The sequence below is a fragment of the Hippocampus guttulatus genome, chromosome 2, assembly GCF_054856545.1.
Source record: "Hippocampus guttulatus isolate MCC_2025c chromosome 2, RoL_Hgut_1.0, whole genome shotgun sequence".
NCBI lineage: Eukaryota > Metazoa > Chordata > Actinopteri > Syngnathiformes > Syngnathidae > Hippocampus > Hippocampus guttulatus.
The window spans coordinates 16,232,120-16,252,687 of record NC_141262.1 but is presented as its reverse complement, the minus strand read 5'-3'; the positions used below and the strand labels follow the sequence as shown (position 1 = coordinate 16,252,687).

At 43.3% G+C, this 20,568-nt stretch overlaps 1 protein-coding gene across 1 annotated transcript; it reads left to right on the top strand.

The window, feature by feature from the left end:
* The first annotated feature begins 10,075 nt into the window (after positions 1-10,075).
* LOC147208674 (progesterone receptor-like) lies at positions 10,076-18,893 on the top strand. Its single transcript, XM_086139172.1, has 10 exons — positions 10,076-10,172; positions 10,233-11,276; positions 12,042-12,178; positions 12,417-12,533; positions 12,913-13,038; positions 13,136-13,342; positions 14,049-14,193; positions 15,530-15,660; positions 15,792-15,943; positions 17,937-18,893. Exons 2-10 carry the CDS (start codon positions 10,471-10,473, stop codon positions 18,099-18,101), a joined length of 1,986 nt encoding a protein of 661 aa, XP_085995298.1. The 5' UTR covers positions 10,076-10,172; positions 10,233-10,470; the 3' UTR covers positions 18,102-18,893.
* The last annotated feature ends 1,675 nt before the right edge of the window (positions 18,894-20,568 follow it).

Here is a 20,568-nt window from a genome sequence, read left to right as displayed (position 1 = left end):
TATTTTTTCTTTTCTTTTAAATACCAACAGCTCAGCTGGGCCGGTGCTTATGGGGGAACAGTGAGTCGCCAACACATGAGTGCCATGATAGGGTCCTCCTGCTTGAGCATCCATCTGCAAGGTTCTCTCCCATTCCCTTGGAGGTGATGAGGGACTGACGTGTAGCGTTGGAAGTCCAGTTGTTTGGGAAACTCCTGGGACTCGGCACTTGAAAACTGGGGACCATTTGTCTCATGCAACCTCATTTGGAAAGGAAAATTGAGCAAAAAGTGTGTTCAGATTTTTCATCGTTTGTGTTCTCATTGTAGATGGCAGGTGCAGTATTTCAACGAACCTCGGAGTTATCTGAAATCACAAGGTAGTTTGTGTTGTTTGAATTCACAAAAGTCCGTAGCTACTCACTTCCAAGTTTGCTCCGGAAACGGTGTGGATGGGAGTGGCTCTTTTTGTTGAGTTCTTTTCATTTCGGAGAGCACCTGTCATGATGTCTCAAGCTCACTTCTTTCTAAAGAAAGTCCAGGCCACCACACGGATGAACCTGCTCTCAGTCTGCATTTGATAAGGCCTTGATGTCGCTCATGGATTTTCTGAAGTACAGTAATCCCTCGTTTATCGCAGTTAATGGGGACCAAAACCACCCGCGATAAACGAAAATCCACAAAGTAGCATCCAATTAACATAAACGGGTAATAAAAAAAAAGTTTTAGTCCGCAAACGGTCCACGAGAAGCTGCAAAACAACAGCGAGTCACATAGAGCAACATATACAGTACTGTACTCCATGTATATGTAAAATATATATATATATTTTTTTTTAATATGTTTGAAAAAATCCGCGATGCACTGAACCCGCGATAAACCAACCGTGAAGTAGCGAGGGATCACTGTACTTCACCTTTCCTTGATCTTGGTACAACAATTCTATACACTCTCAGAACAAGGCCATTGTCCTGCCAGCTCGGATTTGACTTGAACATATGCTCTACCATCCAATGGCACCTTTTTGATGTGCTCAGGCCGCTCACGAGTGTTGTTACATGAAGCAGTTCGGAGTCAGCGGCTGTCGCTACTCTGATTTTTTTCTAAACCGCTTCTAGATGTGCGCCACGCTAGCCACACAGCGGACCACTGTGCATTGTGTTAACCGTGTTAATGTTGGTCAGTGGACTCCTTGACAGCAACAATCAGGATTTTTCCAGAAGCCTCTTCAGCTAGGGGGTTTAACCTCATGACGCTGGCATTGTACCCTACTTTGTTCCAGCTACAGTTATTGGTGAGGGGCATAAGCGGCATTGTGAGCAGTTACAAGCTTAAACTGTTTCAATCCATTAAAATATCTGTGAAACTTCTCGCATGGCCACATATCTGCCACTGCTTCCTCCAGTTGTGTTTCAGGGATGAGTGAGTGATCGGTCTGTTCACAGATGATGTTCACGTCAGCCTCTGTATCAATCTTAACCTCTACTGATTTTAGTTTTACTAGAACCCAGTAACAACTTGAAGGCCCGTTGCTCTCAAGACCCATCTATCTCGTTTTGGTGCTCACTCGCTGCTTTCTAGTTCTTGTTCCAATGTCCCACTTTGCAGCATGAGTTGCATATGGATTTCTTAGCAAGGCCATTTTCATTCTTCTTATGCTTTGCATTCCCAAATTTTCCACATTGTCCATTGTATCCCTGCCTTTGCTTACCCTGGTATTTGGTGGGCCCGTTGTACTTGTTTGTGACTTCACATACCATCCTAGCTGTTTATCCTTGCATGGTATTTTGAGAAGCCACCTCTTCACACTGCCTGACCATCTCTACGGTCATTCGTCATCTGCAGCTTTTATGAAAGACCTTTTTCCAATCGTCCGTCGACGAATATACTTCTCTTGGCTCATGCTGAAGTCACAACGTTCCGGGAGTTTGGATAAAGCCCTAATGAACGTCTCCACCTTTTCTCACCCGGTCACCGTGTGGAAACATGCGTATTCAAGTATCAAATTCCTTTTGCAGCACAAAATATTCATCGAACTAAACGAGCACACGCTCAAAGTCATTTCTGTGTCTGTCCTGAAGGCAAATGTTTCAGACTCGTTAGCCGTGTCGTATATCAGGCTGCTCACCTGCACTGCACCGTCTTTTCTTGTTTTATGTGTAGTTTTGTAGCGGTCCTCAATCTCACAAAATGCTGCTTCCAGTCTATCCACTCATCACGCTTATCAAAAGGGAGCTAGTCAGGGGACTTCACTTCGCGTTGCGTCTTGTTTACTTCTGACACCATGTCAACGATGGCACTGGAGGCTCTCGTATTTTTGCATGTCCTTTGATGACTGTAGTCGCAGAACAAATGCACACTCTCTTGAACAATCCACGAGACATGAGAGAAACGCAATGACCATGGAGCTCTGGTATATGCACAGACACAAATTTGGCATTATTAAAATCATTCTATGACAAAAACGGACTTTTCCAGGCATCCTTCTAAGAACTTCTTCATATTTATCTTGTAAAAATAGCTTGCAAAACCTCACACTTCCAGATTTAGTTCTGCACATGAGCACCACTCTGTAACAGCGTTGATTTGGGAGGCCCCGTGGAGGTAACTTGAGGAGGTCGTTTTGCGCTGACATTATACGCCAAAAATGGTATTAAAGTTTGGCTTTGCAAAGTGAGCAATTTACTTTGAATTTCTCCAACAAGCAAGTGAAACTTAAGGTAAAACTACTTGGAATACGTGTCCGTGTTTGTCAGTCTTGACGCCTGTGACTCTAAGTTTGGCTGCACAGATGTTATCGGTTGCCACAGGAGGTAAATAAAACTGTACTTACAGAGTTACCGGTAATTATTTTTTAACGCATTAAATAAGACTGTTCTGCATGAAAGAAAAAAAAAACAAGAATGAAATATTTCCTCATCCAGTTTTTTGCACTGCAAGCTATGAAGGGGTGTGGTGGCCAATGGGAATTTCTAAAAAATATATGAATGTTCCCAAATGGCCGGTATATTTCTGGGCCGGTCCTGGCCATCACGGCCGCAAGCAGCTGTCCACCCGTTTCAACGATTTCGTTTCAGCGCATGACAACCACATCCCATCGCCGACTATGACTCGGCAGATGACAGCACATTGACAACTACCTTTCAGTGCATGATGGCCAAAAGTCGGATTCCCTCTCTCACACACACACACACACACACACACACACACACACACACACACACACAGACCACGCGTCAACCGTCAACGATGATCTTTCGGGGGGTGATAGCCACTGTTGACAAATATTACTGGGTGGTATTTTCTAGGTAGCGCACTGGCCCAGCCACGCAGCTTAAAGGGAGCACTGGGCAACACTAACTAGGTTCCAAGAACAATACCTGAACTGCAAAGATATTCATAGACATACTGTGTCTATTAGACCATTTTAAGAGGAGATTTCAACTCACTTCGCTGCAAGGATATTTATATTTTTTTATTTTATTTGTTTTCAAGAATCACTTTTCTCCATAGCCACAGTGGCTTTGAAACAGGTTATTGGGATCTTCCAAGAACCAACGAGGCTCAGTGTACAATCTGTTGTATGCATCCTAGACTTTCTGAGATTTATTCGGTAGTTTAAGGTGTATTTTAGTCTTCTTAGTTTAAATTGTGGTTACTAGCATGTGAACACTTTTTTTCAGCTTTGTTTTGACAAAATTACAATCCGGGATTTGCTTTTGCAGATGTACCTAAAGTCTGACAAAGTCTTGCAAAAATCATCCTGATTGCTTTTGCAGTATATGCCGCCTAAACAAAGACGTAAAATGACCTTCAGTGGAAAACAACCGGATAAAGCCTATTTAGAAATCAACCAAGATAAACCATGGGCCCCTCACAAGGTATGACAATGTCTGTGAGACAGTGTCTGGATACAAAAAAAACTAAACATAACAAAAAACAGGCGCACATAAAGTAAAACTCTTGCGATATTTGCATTCTACATCTGAAACTTTCTTCGAAAATGTTGGCTACTTTGTTCATGCATTTTTTATGCAGACCAGTGTAATTGAAATTAATCTACAAAGTTAACAGCGCCACGATTTATATATGTTTTAGCACTTACAGTACATTGGAAAAGCCATGGGCATGTCTTGGTGGATACCTGATGAGAAGTTATCAATATATATGCATGTGTGTGACTTGCCTCGGTACACGTTGAAGCCACTCAAGCAAGCTTAGCTCAGCTCGCTAGCTGCGAGACTAAGAGAGACGGGTTTGTGATCAACACATCCCTCAGCAGAGATCAAGTGTGATATGAACGTAGCTGAACGCATGACTAAATCTGGCCATTGAAGAAATATTTGTGGCTTTTGAAAGAATGATAGCAGAGTAGGAAAGGGAACTTTTTCAGAAAAAAAGATGAGAGGCAACATCCACTCAGTGGACTTTTTCAAAAGCAAGTTTGCTCATTTGTCGCGGCCATTAGAATAACATAAATCATGCATGTTGGACTGTTCACGCATGACGTGCGCACCTAGTAAAGTTGCAATGCATTCCCTCGCACAAATTGTGGCCCCCAACACACTCTGGTGCCTCCACGGATGATGGTGCCCTATGCTTTGCATTATCAATGTCTGGCGTGCAGCAGCCTTGCCTGTCCCATATCACATGTTCAGAATTCTGCTGGTTTTCAGCAAAATTTTTAATTTTCATCTAAACAAGTTATCGAATCGGTTTCAAACTGCTGAATTATTTTCGATCGTATCATTCTAAACAATATTGTATGAATCAAATCAACAACCTGAATTCGTGATACAAATGAATCTGTTGATAAAAGTACTCGTTACACCCATAATATATACAGCAGATATAAACCATAACACTTTACTAAAATGAATGTCAGGCATACGAACAAGGTAGGCAGAATCAAATATACGCTAAGCTAAACAGATATATCATGAGTCCCCTCCGGCCCCCAGCCCCTACAAATATCCGTGCTCTCTGTGGCGCAAAGCTCCTCGAAAAGAAAATGTCAGTGAAGAGGGGCCATAGATCTGCAATGACCCCTCCCTGTAAAACTTAGGTTTCCACATGTATCCTGTATCTGACATCATTTCAAGTACAACTTTATTGTCAAATGTATACAGCACAGATGAAATTTCCTCCCTCTTAAACAGACAACAAGAGGAGCCGCTGCGGGTGCCCGCCATCAAAAGAATGCTTAACATAAAATGACAAAATAATACAACACAACACATAAAACAGAAAGTCGTCGTTTTCCTCCATTCACTTTGTTGTTTGAAGCAGTAATAGATGAAAGAGGAGCGAATCAAAGTGTCCTTTTCACCAGTGGATCAAAGACGTCATGCTGGAATGTGCACACGTCTGCTACAAGCTAAGCTTGAAAGCAACAAGAAGCTGTAACATCCATTAACGAAAAAGAGAGATTGGCTCTCTTCTCCTGTCCCATGTAAATCCGCTTCAATTCCAAGCCGCGACTCCTAGTTCCACATACGCATCGGCGCTCTGCGCTGGCGCTCCTTTCTTCTCATCATCGGCTCCTCAAGCCATGCATCCATCCAGCTGCAGACTGTTCACCTTTTCGTTGAACAAAGCAGGGCTGTGAAAATGCTGCATATTTCACGCACAAGACCCAAGCACCCCGGAGCTGTCCAGCAACGGCAGTCAAATGGCGCCGACATTCCTCCCATTCAAAATCAGTGGTGGTACACGCATGCCGCCGAGAAGGCGCAACCACCAAGCACAGATTCTTCTTCTTTGATGAATGTCGTGGCCAAAAATGCTGAAAACAGTCCACATCAGGTCCACACGACGTAACAACAAACACAAAGTGACAAAACACACCACAAAAACAACAAAAAAACGGAAGGCTCTTGAAGAGCACTTGCCGACGGCTGCCTACTCTGGCGCCACCTTGGAAAAAAAATTTTTGAAGAAGCTTCTTCTTTAGATATACAATAGGAAAGTCATCAACATCTTCAACCCCAGTGGTGAAACAACTTCACATACAAAGTCCTTTGTCTGTACTTCAGACATGTCTCTGAAGCCATGATTTTTTTTTTCTTCATTTGAAGATGTATAAAATTTGATGGATGCACTCAAACCAAAGTATGTTTTTTTTAAATCACTGGAACATCGTGTGCAACAAAAGTTGGAAGATATTTACACTTGGAAAGTGGGATTCCTACTTTCATGGTAAATTTAATGAGTAACATGCCTATTGGTGCTGCTTTTCAATGCAGACGAATAGAAGAATGGATTATATTTGTATTTGAAAGACTGCATCATGATGTTTTACACGAAATCCATGCCACTCAAGGTCATTTCATTAACAGGGCAATAAAGTGATCACAAACTGGACTGTTCTGATTGTCTTGGAAGACTCTCATTCGAGCAGTCTTCAGCAGTTCATGCGCACGGCTAGTCAGAACAGCACCAACCTCACATGAGAGCCAAAGTGTCTTAAACAACCACAAGAGTGAAGTCGTTGCGATCCATTCAATATCCTGAGGAAGTATTTACTAATTTATTAAAAGTTAATCTTGTATGACACCAAAAACATGTGATCTTGGGGCATTCAACACACAATAGTGGTCTTGTCTATTGAGCAATGCTGGTCCAATTGATATTGTCCTCATTTCAACTTTCACAATCGAGAATAACTTGAAGTGGAAACACCGATTTGCTAATGAGGCCTGAGAGGGAGCCGTGCCTACACGGTCACTGAAGCAGCACTCCATTCATGACAGCAGGTGTTCCTCCACAAAGATTCCATGTAAATCAAATTTTATGGCACCCTGGATTTTTGTCGTTCTTTTCGCCATGAATTGCATTTCCAGTAATAGTTTTCCAGTCAATCAGGTTTCTAAAAGGTCAGTACTCAAGCAGACAGCTTGCATCAGAACAGTGTCAAGTCCAAGCATGGGGAAAAAAGCGAAGGCTGCAGGCCCAACATCAACGCTGTGCGGGCATTACTATGCACTGGAACAGATAGTTTACTCCCTGTCGTAGGGCACTGGAATTGCTGAGCAGACAAAAAAAAAAAAAAAAACATCTTTATGTTTTGGTGGAATGTGTGCAATATTTTCACAAATGTTATTGGTTGAAGCTTTGATTCTGAGTCAAGGTGAAGCTTCCAACATATGAATAAAAATGATGGATGGTTGAAGCATTCCTGTGTCATCCAAAGCTGAAATTGTTAATGTTTTTGTTTTTTTTATTATAGAACTAAATCTTGTCTTTCCACCAAGACAAACAGGCCCTTTGTTGCAGCGACTTTTTTTGTGTGTGCCGGATTTTATTGGTGAGCTGATATATCTTTTAGTTGCTTTCATGATCTGGGCTCTTCAACTATGTATTACTGTGCTCTTAAAAATGAAGTCATAACTTGCCAACGTAAAGGTAATGCTATACCTCATTGACTTAACTGTTGCTATGAACGTTCATGCACATCTGTCTATATTCCATTGTATTAATGAGTAGGCTGTCTGTCAAAAAATATGTATCAGATAACAATGTCCACACCACAGGCAATGATACATTGGGTATCGGAAAGCCTACGCCCCCAGGCGAGCTTTATGCCAAGCAACACCCATGCTCCACACTGATCTGGGTAAAGATGCACCCTGCAACATTTCTAAAACTTTGAGTCATTCTGTCATTTGATATTTTCAAAGGTTTTTAAATGATGTGGGCTGTGGTATAATTGATTGGCTTTAACCACCCAAAGTGTATCTTTGTGCAATCTTGTGCTGATTGATTTTATTTATTTACTTTGCGTATTTGTTCGGGATCATGAACACATGACATTCGTCAGAAAGATAAGACACTTTGCACCAGTTGTTATTCTTTGAGCTAATTTCCTTCCATACATCCTCATTCACATCCCAGAAATGACAGCAAACCAGACAACACATGATGCAATACAAGGCGAAAGATACATAAAACAAACACAACTAAAAGTAGGTTGTTCCACCCACTGTGGGTTTATTTCAAACCCTTAAATGCACAAATGGGTCGAAAATGACCCGCAGACGTCGTTCTCTTGCAATAGCTTTGGAATTACAGTAAAAATTGCCATAATCTAATATTCCGGGCAGTCCTCATAAAACATATTTTTGACATTGTGCCATTCAAAATTTTAATTTACCATTTACCCCAAAAGCGGGGCCTTACAATCCTTCTGACTTCTTTAGTTTCATGCAGGAGGTGCCAGAAAAGTTACATTTTACATTTGAGTTTATTGTTTTTTAACTACCTTTGCATACCTGTCAACTTTTCGGAGCGCCAACCTGTATAAACTACCAAAAAAATCCTTATAACATACCAAAGCATTTTATATGTCAAAATAACGGCAGAAAAAAAACCACGAAATTTTCAATGATATTTATTGTAGATCTCCATAATACAATGTCTGGTTAATGTCTAATCATCATTCTACTTAGTGGCATTACTGTGTTCAGAGTTGTTTTCCTGCGTTACTTTTTTCACCGACTCCAAATATTGAAAACACAGGAAAAAAATAGCCATTCAGCACTGTGTGTTTGTGTGTGTGTGTGTGTGTGTGTGTGTGTATGCGCGCATAGGTGTGTGTCATTCATGGCTCTTGTGTGGCAAAGTATATGTGAAGTATCAACAAATCAACTTTATTGTGTGTATGTTTACATCATTTATGAACATTGTGTGAACGCTTGTGTGGACTCTATGACGGAACAAGGCAAAGATCCTCCTCCGATGCAGGCCTCCAATTCCAGCGAGATTCAAAGTACAAGGTGGATTTAGTAGCAACCAATCCATGGTCATTTATGTCAGAAAGAATGGAAAGGCCGTTGTGTCCTTGAGCACGATGCAGCACAGCAAAGTGGTAGATGAAGATACTGCAAACAAACAAAGGAGATGGATACACCGTGGAACAGGCCATCATCCTGCTGAAATGCCTACACTTATTTCACAACGGAGCACCCTGAATTCAAGAGTTGTGATCCCAATGCATGCATGGCTGTTTTGCAATCAGTTGAGCAGCCTGTCACACTGCATATGAGAAAGCAGGTGGAGGGCTGCCCCCAAATGCAAATGCCACTCACCATTGAGGCAATGAGAAGGAGTGGAGTGACAAAATCCCTAACTCAGCCACAAAAAAAAAGTAGCACAAAGACCCAAGAACAGAGAAAGATGTGTTTGATCTGTCCCACCAGCACAGACCACAAAATGAGCAGTCGTCAAGTGCAATCTGCCTGTCTGAAACGATCATAGCCAGCATTATTACCCAGGTTCCCTGGGGTGGCACGGCTCAGTCAATTGAGTGGTTGTCTCCCTATTGGAAGGTTGTGGGTCCAATCCTAAGTGATGATCAATCCATGAGAACCATGCCTTGCTCATGGACCAAGATAGGGAGGCCCCAGTTGCTCCTAATGGCGCAGCATCAGGTGAATGAAAGGTGCGCAAACACCTTGCAAGGGAAGGCCCGTTTCCTCTATTTATTTTGCCACCACCGCAGAATCTTCGGTGAAGAGCAACAGTTACACACACATTGGACCGTTTGCTGACATTGTTCTGTTGGATTTCTCTTTTTTTTAGTTTTCATAATGTTGAGATGTTGCAAATGTTTTGAAAAGCTCAAACTAAAATCTTCTGAGAAAGTCTCGGGCGCACAAAGTAAATTTCGTAGAATACATTTACTCTAATCGAGGAAACTGAAAGTACTGAATTAATTGTACTCCAAACGATTAAGAACAATTTGGGGGTTATGAGAACATAAGTTACTCACCTTCATTTCACTGAGAGTAGCGGGCGGGGCCTCGTGTACTCGTAATGAAGAGATTTTGAGCCATTCTTAAAATGTACTCCTGCTCTAGTGGCGGAGGGATGCAATTGTACTCCAAAACGTATAACCACAACCGAATTAGAGGGGGAAATGTGATTCTGTAAAAAACACTCCATTAATTTGACGGTGTAGTCAGTCGTAGATCTACAGGTGAAAGTGCTCAATAAAATGAAAAGAATTCTGAACACAAAAGAGACTTTTAAATGCTGGCTGTGGCGGTTACAGTGACTTTCCTTTCCAAGCAGGGGTTTACTCTCGCGAGATTTGGGTACGTCACTGTCTGCTAAACAACGCAATTCTTGTTTTGTGTACTGTAATTGAGGGTTATTTCTCACCGTCGAACGTGAATGCCTGCAAACTTATGCTGGGTGAGTTTTGAAGTCGTCTACATTTGACATGTTGTGTGCAATGCATGTTGTGTGCACCAGGATTTGCTGGACCGAAAAACGAGGAGGAGAAAAGAGAGGAAAAAAGTTGTCCAACCCGCGGATCCGATGGTCAGGACGTCCCTTCTTTCCTATCGAGAGCTGAGCAACGTCGGCGAGTCATCTGTACTTCCTTCCCCCTGACACGACCGCGAACTCATTGGGGGGCGTTTTCTTGCTAAATTCGTTGAGAGCAGCTCGAGCACTGCTGAATCGAGTGCGACCGACGCTTGTGGTCGGGATGGATTTTCGCTCCACTTTGTCCGACCTGGAAGAGGCAGGCACCTCGACAAGAAACACCTGCGCGTGTCCGACCACAGCCGAGCTCAGCAGGGCCGTGTCGGTGTCCCTGGGCTTGGACGCCTTGTCTTCACCGCCGAACGGCAACGCGACCCACGGCGCCGGTGACACATTTGCTGACTGCGAGTCGGATGTGGGTCAAGGTTCCCGGCCAGTGGTGGAGTTTGGCGCGGCTCGGAATATGCACTTACGGCACAGCGCCGACCCGAGGGAGGACGACTTCGGACACGTGTGCCACCGAATCCAGCCGGTGAGCTGCATGGACCTGCTGAGGTCAGGCGAAGCTGGCGGCGGGAACACCGTGACGCGCGGTTCGGTGATATCTACGTTCGTCGGCAAGGAGTCCAGCTTGTTCGCAAATTCGGCCACGGAACCACCCTACCAAATGGACCCTCTCGTCGCATCCAAACTCTACTCTGCATGCGCTGTGAAGCCGAACTTGTACCGAGACACTCCGGGAGCATTGCGCGCAAATGAGCGCGCATACGGCGGTCGAGTTGACCCGAGTTTGGAGTGTAAATATTCTAATTGTGGACACGGCAGTGTCGTATCCATGCACGAATGCCGCTCTGTCTGGCACAGCAAGGGCGAGCAGAGTAAAGCGGGCATGCGAGCCGCAGCAACTACGGCTCAAGGCTACGGCCAAGCGGAAAGTTACCAAAGTGAAGCCTTTAACGAGCAGCCCACTTACCCGTCCATCAAGATGGAGCCACAAACGTGGATGGAGTGCACAGAGAGAGGATTCAGGTAAATACACTGACACGTTCTCGACAACAATTTGTTTGAAAGTCTTTTGTTCGGTCTCACGCCAGGGAGACGCAATCCTGCAGGAGTTCTTTCCCTCATTCATCTGACCCAACTTTGTTCTAATCAGAAACAAAAGGGAAAATGTTGCGTGAACGGCTCATCTGGTGACTGTATTAACCCGTCAAGCTTCACAGTTGGTCCTAATGAGATTTAATTTGTTTGATGTTGCCCTTTAGAACTTTTAGTTGATGTTCTGTTCAGTCATTGCTGTAATGCTGCGAGGTCGGTCAGGAAAACAGTATTCGTTTCGGGAGGGCTGCACAGAACCACATGGCGCGGGCGGACACGCCTCACGCACACACACGAATATCTAGGAAAGCTGTTTGGCTTAGTTCAGCTGCCTATCAGTATTACACAATTTGTGTCACAACACCATGTGCAGCTCTCAGCCTTGGCCTTGTGTGCCTGCTCAAAGCTCACCCATTCCTAAACTTTTGCACTGCTCTTTGTGCAAAACAGGTTTATATATCAGTGTCCGTGTAAACATGAGATACAACACCTGCTGCTGATCTTGTGGTGTGGGTGTGTGCGTGCGTGCGTGTGTGTGTGTGTGTGTGTGTGTGTACGTACAGTATGTGTGTGTGTGTGTGTATATATATATATATATATATAATTGTGTGTGTCATTCATAGTAATCAGATACATTTTGGTAATGGTCAAAGCACACTGATCAAATCAAAACGGCATTTTAATGTGTGTGTTCAGGCCTGAAGAACTGTTTCCAGCTGTGTTCCTGTCAGATCGGCGGGTGTGTCAGGTGTGTGGGGATGATGCCTCAGGTTGTCACTATGGAGCAGTCACCTGTGGCAGCTGCAAAGTATTCTTCAAGAGGGCTGCGGCCGGTGGGTGTGATGCCCACACACACACACACACACACACAATTACTCATCCACTTCTTCAATTTCTTACACCCACTCACTCTCATAGCCAACCAGGGCATAATGACCTGACATTACATGTGCCAGTTATTACTTATCAGCTAACACCCATATATTGTTGCTTGTTGTAAGGCAAGTTCAGCTGGGTGCGTTATTGCCCAAATCTGCCCCAACCCCCATCCCACATACACCTCCTTTTCAGGTAAACAGAACCACCTGTGTGCCAGCCGGAACGACTGCACCATTGATAAGCTGAGGCGGAAAAACTGCGCCTCGTGTCGCTTAAAGCGGTGCTACATGTCAGGAATGAGCCTCAAAGGTGAGGAACTGGCAATCAGAACAGAGCAAGAAAAGAGGAAGTGTGTGTGCCATGTAGTTCGACACCGGGGACAGCGTAGATACATGCATTGGATCAGAAATTAATAAAATGTTTGAGTTAGAATACGGGGGAACAAATGTGTTTCAGCAGAGTCCAAAAGTGTATGTGTGTGTGTGTATTTTTGTTTTGTTTTGTTTCCCAGCAGACAATGACAGAGAACTTTTCCACATGGTTATAATAACGTACGGGTCTGTGTCTGAAAGTCTGCCACGCACAAACTATTTATTGTGCAGCCAGATCAAAAAACTGAACCCAATACCTCTTTTTATTATCACGTTTCTTCTACTGCTTGTCTCATTTGTGTGTGGTGGGTTGTTAGGTCGGCGTCTGAAAGGAGTTGGCCAGGCGAGGAGCGGGGAAGAGGAACAAACTCCAGCTGCTTCATGGGGACGTGGAGAAGGTGGAGAGAGGCCAGAGATGAGAGACAGCGTTTCCGGGGCTGGAGGTTCTTATGACTCGAGCCCATGTCATTCTCTTTTTTTTTTCTCTCTTTTTATGGCTGCCTGATTGGCTGCTATCGCTGTATGTTTTCCTTTTTTCAGCCTCCCAGGAAGTGGTTCTAAGCATTCCTCCCACTCTACGTTCCCGCGTATCGCTCCTCAACGTCCTTCAGGCCATTGAGCCTGCCGTCGTCAATGCAGGGCATGACCCTGCCCTTCCAGACAGTGCCGCTTCCCTGCTAACCAGTCTCAATGAACTCGGGGAGAGACAACTTGTCACAGTTGTCCGCTGGGCCAAGGCGATGCCAGGTAATTCACTGCAATTCAAAACAACTCTAAAACTAACCTGCTAAAAAAAATACGGCGATATTTTGGCCATTGCGTGCCAAAATATTCATCAGGTGGAGTTAGTCACAGTCATTTGATCAACCCATCCAACACTTCAAATAGTCACCACTAGAGGGTGATGTGTTCATATCTAAACCAATAATGGCACTTTGTGGGTTGCACTGGATTAAAAATAACCGTACTGCAGAAAAGTCCATTCATTTTGACATATTCAAGTGGAGGACAGATACTTTTTCAAAACCGGCTTAGCAGAACAGTGATGTTAATGGTTCACATGTCTGCCTCACATTTGATTGGTTCTGGGTTTGAATCAAAGCCTCTCTGGAGTTTGCATGTTCTTCCCGCGCTTGTATGGCTTTTGTCCTCCCTCATTTGAAAAAAAAAAAAAAAGCCTAATATGTTCACTGAGGACTCTAAATGGTCCATAAGTGTGCGTGTGAATTTTTGTTGTTGTTGTTAATCTAATTGTCGAACCCTCCACACAACGTTGCAATGATAATTGCACAGCCTGTTATAAATGGGCAAATAAACTGCTGACTAAGAACTAGATTCTCCACACTATTTTTTAGTCAACACTGGCATACTTACTGACATTCTGCTGCATCCAATATACAGTAAATGTCAATGTTAAAACAACAAACATAATGAAATTAAGTTTTGTTGACAGGCTTCTGCAATTTGCACATGGATGACCAGATGACAGTCATTCAGTTGTCCTGGATGGGAGTGATGGTGTTCGCTCTGGGTTGGAGATCCTACACCCTAACCAACAGCTCCATGCTCTACTTTGCTCCAGATCTTGTTTTCAATGAGTAGGTCACCCTTAGACATTGTCCAGTTCTGTTGCGGAATGATTGTTTGGAATTTTGTGAAACCAGTTTCACCCTTAAACACTTAAAAGTTTTTCTTGGTGCAAAGTGCAAAGCAGACGTAATCAGCCTTGTGGCGCCTCATTTGTTTTGGACGGTGTTATCAAACATGTGGTCCATGAGCCAGAATCAGCCACTTTGGGGGTCCAATCCTGAATTTTGAAAGTCAAGAAATGCATGGAAAACCTGAATTTGCCACAGGGGGCACAATGTTTTTGTTGTCAGCGTGGAGGGCCGCAGTATTAAAAGAGTAGAAGAAGTTGGATCTAAACAGCAAATGAAAACAGGTGATAGCAGTGCAACTTCTGCTAATTGCAGTTTGGGCTATCCTCATTATCCAACGTGTTTTTGTGAAAGAAGAGAAAAGTGGATGCTGAGTACAGAGTTTTCCAAGAAAAATGGAGCGCTTCCGACCTATTCATAGAGGTGAAATGGGAAATCTGCATGCTCTGTGTGGAATCCAGCAAGTGTCGGAAGGAATATAATATGCAGCATCGCAATGAGACTCATGATGACTGAAACAAATGACTGCTGCGAACTTTGCGAAGAGACGAAGGAACAGTCAAAATGGAGTGGGTCAGGAGAACAACAGGAGTGTGAAAGATTTATTTCTTTTCAGTTTTGCTCTTTCATTTTATTCCTCTTGTATTCGTAAATGATCATCAGAATCAATTTGCACATGTTTGTACGAAGAAATCTGAGGTTGTTTTTTGGAAAAGGATATTTCATGAAATATGAAGATTTTCTTCATGTACTTCTTTGCACGAAAACAAAGGGGCTGTTTCTTGTCTTGTGCAGTGCTAACTTGAATTTCTATCCAAATATTTCCACCAGTCTTACTTTTGTTGTGTGTTTTAATTTGTGAACACCATCTATACATGCAGGGAACAACCTGTGTAAGTTTTAATTCCACAGAGAATAAATGTAAAGTGTTGAAGGTGCATTTGGCTCAGAGGTCCTAAGCCCGCCACAAGCAGCGTTCGCTTAGCAAGGACGCGGTGAGTGTGCTGGTGCCACTCTTTTGGGCTTCCTCAGACCTGCATGGTAATGGATACGCCTGCCCCCGTTCCTGACCTCTATTTTTCCTCTCCCTGCCTGTCGTTCTCTTTTTCCATTATCCATCTCGCTCATCTTTCTCACCTCTTTTTATCTGCCATTCTCTTAAGTCTCCTAAAAAAAAATTCTAGTTCTCTCTACCTGACTCCCCGTGCAGCTTCATTTCTCACATCTTGCGCTCTTTGTTCTGATCTTGCGTTATTCTTCTTCTTCTTCCATGCAGTCAGAGGATGCAGATATCCAGTATGTATGAGCACTGCGTACGAATGAAGATTCTGTCCCAGCGGTTCTGCATGCTGAAGGTCACCAAAGAGGAGTTCTTGTGCATGAAGGCATTGGTCCTCTTCAGCATCAGTGAGTCCAGCAATGTGTAAAATAAAAAAATAAAATAAAATGTCAAGTCGAGTATCTGAAATGATGCCAGAGAGGATTGATTGAATGGCCAGAGACTCTGAGATTGAATGACTTGTTGTTTTCTGGCTCAGTTCCATTGGAGGGCCTAAAGAACCAGCATTGCTTTGATGATCTGCGGACCTCCTATATCAAGGAACTGGACCGCTTGGCCAGCCACCGCGGGGAGACCACCCGGACACAAAGGCTGTTTCACCTCACGCAGCTGCTGGACTACCTCCAGTCGGTAATACACACAACTCCACTTTACACACCAAAACACACGATACTATGACTTTGAACTGGTGCATAAATGTCATTGGAGTTAGTGTTACAGAATGGCTTTCATGGAAATTGTGTGGATCGAAACTTTACATCATTACCTTTCCCGTCGTTCGGTTACATCCTGACACAAGAGCTCACTGGGGGGTGGCCATACGCGTGCGCATTTCATTCCCATTCTTGTCAGCCCCTCTGTAACCAAGAAGTCATTGTTCATCATACCATCCACAGTCAGGGCTTTCTGAAATAAAATGCCCACATACAGTCAACAGAATCTTGCACAACACACTCGTATTACAAGCAGGAGCAAGTCAAAGTAAAAGGCAACATTTTGCTGAGCGTAATTTATCCGAGAATGCCATTTTTCTTTGCTTTTGTATATTACCACAAAGTCTGCTTCTATTTCATGCACGATACACGAACAAACAGCCAATCGGACAGATACGCTGTCACTGATGTTTGACCTCATTTTACATCCAGTGTTCGATGGTTCATTCATTTGAACGATATACAGTATAAAAAGAACAATGACACAAACATCTCTTGATTCTTCACGATTCGAAATGTTGCTTTTTATTTGACCTGTTTGTATCATGAGTGTGATGGGCAAAGTATGTGTGCCTTTTATTTAATGAAACTGTGACTCCCCTCCGTGAGCCGTCACCTTACCGTGGTGTGGGGCTTTATGCCCCTGGCAGGGTCGTCCAGGGTGAGGGACTAGACAAAGTACGGCTCACGTGACACCAAATGTTGATTGATATAAATTGACTTCGGTTTCCTTTGCCCGGACGCGGGTCACCGGGCCTCCCCTCTGGAGCCGGGCCTGTATCCGTGGGGCCCGGCCGGGCACAGCCCAAAAATCCAACAATGGTGCCCCTTCCCATGGCATCACCACCTATGGCAGGGTCCATAGGGAGGGTCCTGGTTCCTTGTGAGCTGGGCGGAGACCTTGGCGGTCCAATCCCCGGCTACAGAATCTGGCTTTTGAAAAGGAGCCCAAACTGGTGTGTGAGGCATCGAATTTCCGACTGGAATAGTCAGACTTGCCTCCATACACAGCATTCTGGAGTTGTCCACAGTGAGAGGTGCAGAGCAGGTGTCGGCATAATGAGTGGATGGATCGATTATCCATTGATCTATTTTCTTTTACCTAATTACACCGACAGTTATAAATAGATAACGTATCCATCCATCCATTATCTGATGCCCGTATCCTCACGAGGGTCGCGGGCGTGCTGGAGCCTATCGCAGCTGTCTTCAGACGGTTGGCGGGGCACGTCCTGAACTGGTTGCCAGCCAATCACAGGGCACACATAGACAAACAACCATTCGCACTCACGCTTGAATTTTAATTTTAAGATTTCGAGTGTCCAATCAACCTACCGTGCATGTTTTTGGAATGTGGGAGAAAACCGGAGTACCCGGAGAAAACCCACGCAGGCACGGGGAGAACATGCAAACCCCACACAGGAAGGCCAGAGCCCAGAATCGAACCCTGGACCTCTGTACTGTGAGGCAAACGTGCTAAACAGTCATCTACCGTGCCACCCAGTACATAACCCAGTTCAGTAATTTAGTCAGATAATTATGACTTTGTAAACCTAGTATCATACTTGCGTGTTTAGGAACTTTTAGCATTGATTAAAAGTAGATTTTTTAAAAATTGTCATTGCATAGTATGCAACAAAATTGAAAGCTCAAAAAGAAAAATACACACAGTAAGACATAAAAGAATTACTTAGAAAAATACCAATAATACATTGTAGACAAACATACTGTACATTGGTGTCGTCTTTACCTTGAAAAAACAGAAAGAGACATCTGCTGTAGTAGATCCTTTATTTTTATTTTTTTATTTTGGACAGTGTGTGATGAATAAGTTTGGTCTGTACTTGCAGGTTTCCTCCTATCCTAACAGTGTGTTCAATGGCCTTCATTCTTAACCCTTTCTTGTGTAGATTGTGAGGAAGTTGCATCAATTCACTTATGAGCTTTTCATTGAAGCTCAGTCCCTGCAGACCCGCGTCAACTTCCCGGAGATGATCTCGGAGATTGTCAGCGTCCATGTGCCCAGGATCCTCTCAGGCATGGTCACACCCATCTTATTCCATAATTCCAACTAGAGAGGAGACTCTTTGAATGCGCTCTGCTCTCTGTCCCTTGAGAACTGCCACACCCTCCTTTGAACAGTTGTGGTAAAAATATCATGAGTGATGGGCCCAGTGGATGATGGATTGGCACAGAGGTACCATATCTGGATAAAAACAGCCAACTGAGCTCCTCTTTTCTGTCTAATCTAATCTAATCATATCTGCTCTGTTCTTAGTGCCTGTCTTGTGTCAAGTGCATCATTTTTTTGGGGGGGGGGGTGCTACCATGGCAACACAATCGTTAATTTTGAGTGGTAAATTGTTACTGGCAAGATACTGTTTGCAGGGGTGGCTCATCTGTGTGCACTGCTTTATGCACTAGATTTTTCCCGAGGTTTGTCTTGTTCGTTTTTTGTTTACTGTGTGCACCTTATCGAACTTAAGTTTATGACTGATGTTTATGGCTTGGCAGTCATGCGTAACAGCTAAAAGCTTTCTAATCCATTTCTGAAAACAATGTTCTGTCCATATATTTGTACAATTTTGCTGGTCACGAGAAAAAAACAAAAGCGGCCCACACTGATAGTTGGCTCTGTATACTTTACAATTTGCTTATTTTTTTTTTTAAATTGCAGTTCAACTTTTCCACTGTTGGGATTTTTCTACAAGTGTGCTTTTTTTAAACTGCTCTTTGCAAGTGCTTTGTTGTGAATCATCATGTATTCATTGTAGCTTCTGATTGTTAGGTAGGTGCTGAGACATAAAAGTCCAGTCGAGTATCCATTCTTCTGTGACATGTAATAAAAACAGGATACCAAGAGTGTACATGTTGGGTGGCACAGAGATCTACAAGTCGTGCACAAGTACAGTATGACAACATGCAATACTTTGCAAAAGTCTGCGGCAACTATGACACTGCAAACCTGCTGCTGTTAATTCAACACCACAGGATGTTAATTTTAACACCGGCAAAGTTGCCCTATGCATCCAAACTAAAATAAAATTTAAATGTGTTAAATGTTCAACACCCAATAGTGTGTTACAGCAACAAAGTGAAGTGTTTACAGTGTAGTAATAATGACATTATTGAGGGTTCAGATTCACACTAACGAGTGTGGGGGAAAAGACCTGCCTTCCAAAATTTCAATTTCAAACCGCGTTTCTTTTATTAAATCAATTTCAGACAGCTCAAAGAAAACAACAATGTATGTTCTTTCACCATTTTCACATTAAAACTGCCCATCAAGCCAAAATAAAATCATTTGAGACACCAATAACAGTGAGCAATCCCTTTCAGGTCATCATCAAAACTCATAGTAATAACATTAGTGGTTAAAAGAAATGCCGTATTATCATAAAGATGTTACCAATTTTCCTGACATTTCATTCTGATCTTCATTTCGATGGTTTTTCACGCAGGAGGAAGTGGCAACACGAGACGTTACATATTTGATGACATCCTTACGCCTGGTATGGACAGTATCGCATCTCTCTGCGCGTGAACGTTGCCTTAATTTTGACACTCTGACATCTGACTGTTTTGCCAAACGTTTCCTCGTGGACAAGATTTAATCAGCTTGCGGTTGGTCAGATGTTGAATTGTCTTGCATACTCTTTGGGCCACCTTCGAAATTATATGGGAGCAAAACAGGGAGTCGAATACAGACGCGAAACAATTAACACGATAACATTCAAGTCCATTTCCTGTTGGTCTCCATGGCCAAATGAGATAACCCTCAAGTTTTGTTGTTGTTTTTGCAACTCAATATAGTGCTCACAGACGTTGGTGAGGTCTTGTCTTCCAGATTGGGAAATGGTGTGACAATTCCATGGATATTGATCATGCAGTCATGAACTTTTCACACGATCACTTCAATGCAGTCCAAACTCTTTCAAAGACACTTGGCTTTTCATATCATCTCATTTACATGTTACGTTTTCGAAAATAGGCATATTTGTCAAGCAGATAGCATATGACACTCATTTAACTGAATGGACTCAGCTTCACTACCAATACATAGTTTCGTTCCACTTTGCATTCTAGAGACACTTTGTTGCCACTTGACATTGTTGACCGAATTGGGAGTATTTTGTCATGAACAGCATCCCTGAGACACATTTCACTGGATGCTGCACAACTTTGTATGTGACAAATGTGTAGTGCCAGAGGAAGTCAGTAGAGTCCACCCAATCCTTTCATTTTATTCCCCATTAGCTGACTGTGTTCTCATAGGTAAGTAATAATGAGATGAGATAATATTATGGTTTAAGCGTTGCTTTAACAACGAATCTTATAGTGACCTTTGCACTGTACTGGGTGTCGAAATCTATGTAGGCCAGCTGTGTCAGTGAGAATGGTTCATTTTCTGTATGTCTGCAATTTTACTTCCATCTAGTGGCGGCTTCTGGAAGTGCCTGAGCCGAAAGGCTTTTATGTCTGTTTGGTCGCCATCTGTGGGAGCCTTTGACATGCTTTGAAATGCAACTGGACACGGATTCA

Excerpts from the sequence above, each read along its gene's own strand:
- LOC147208674 (XM_086139172.1), top strand. The coding sequence starts at position 10,471 with ATGGATTTTCGCTCCACTTTGTCCGACCTGGAAGAGGCAGGCACCTCG. Across the intron at positions 13,343-14,048 it reads CTGGGCCAAGGCGATGCCAG|GCTTCTGCAATTTGCACATG; the intron begins GTAATTCACTGC and ends TTTTGTTGACAG. Across the intron at positions 15,944-17,936 it reads TGCTGGACTACCTCCAGTCG|ATTGTGAGGAAGTTGCATCA; the intron begins GTAATACACACA and ends TTTCTTGTGTAG.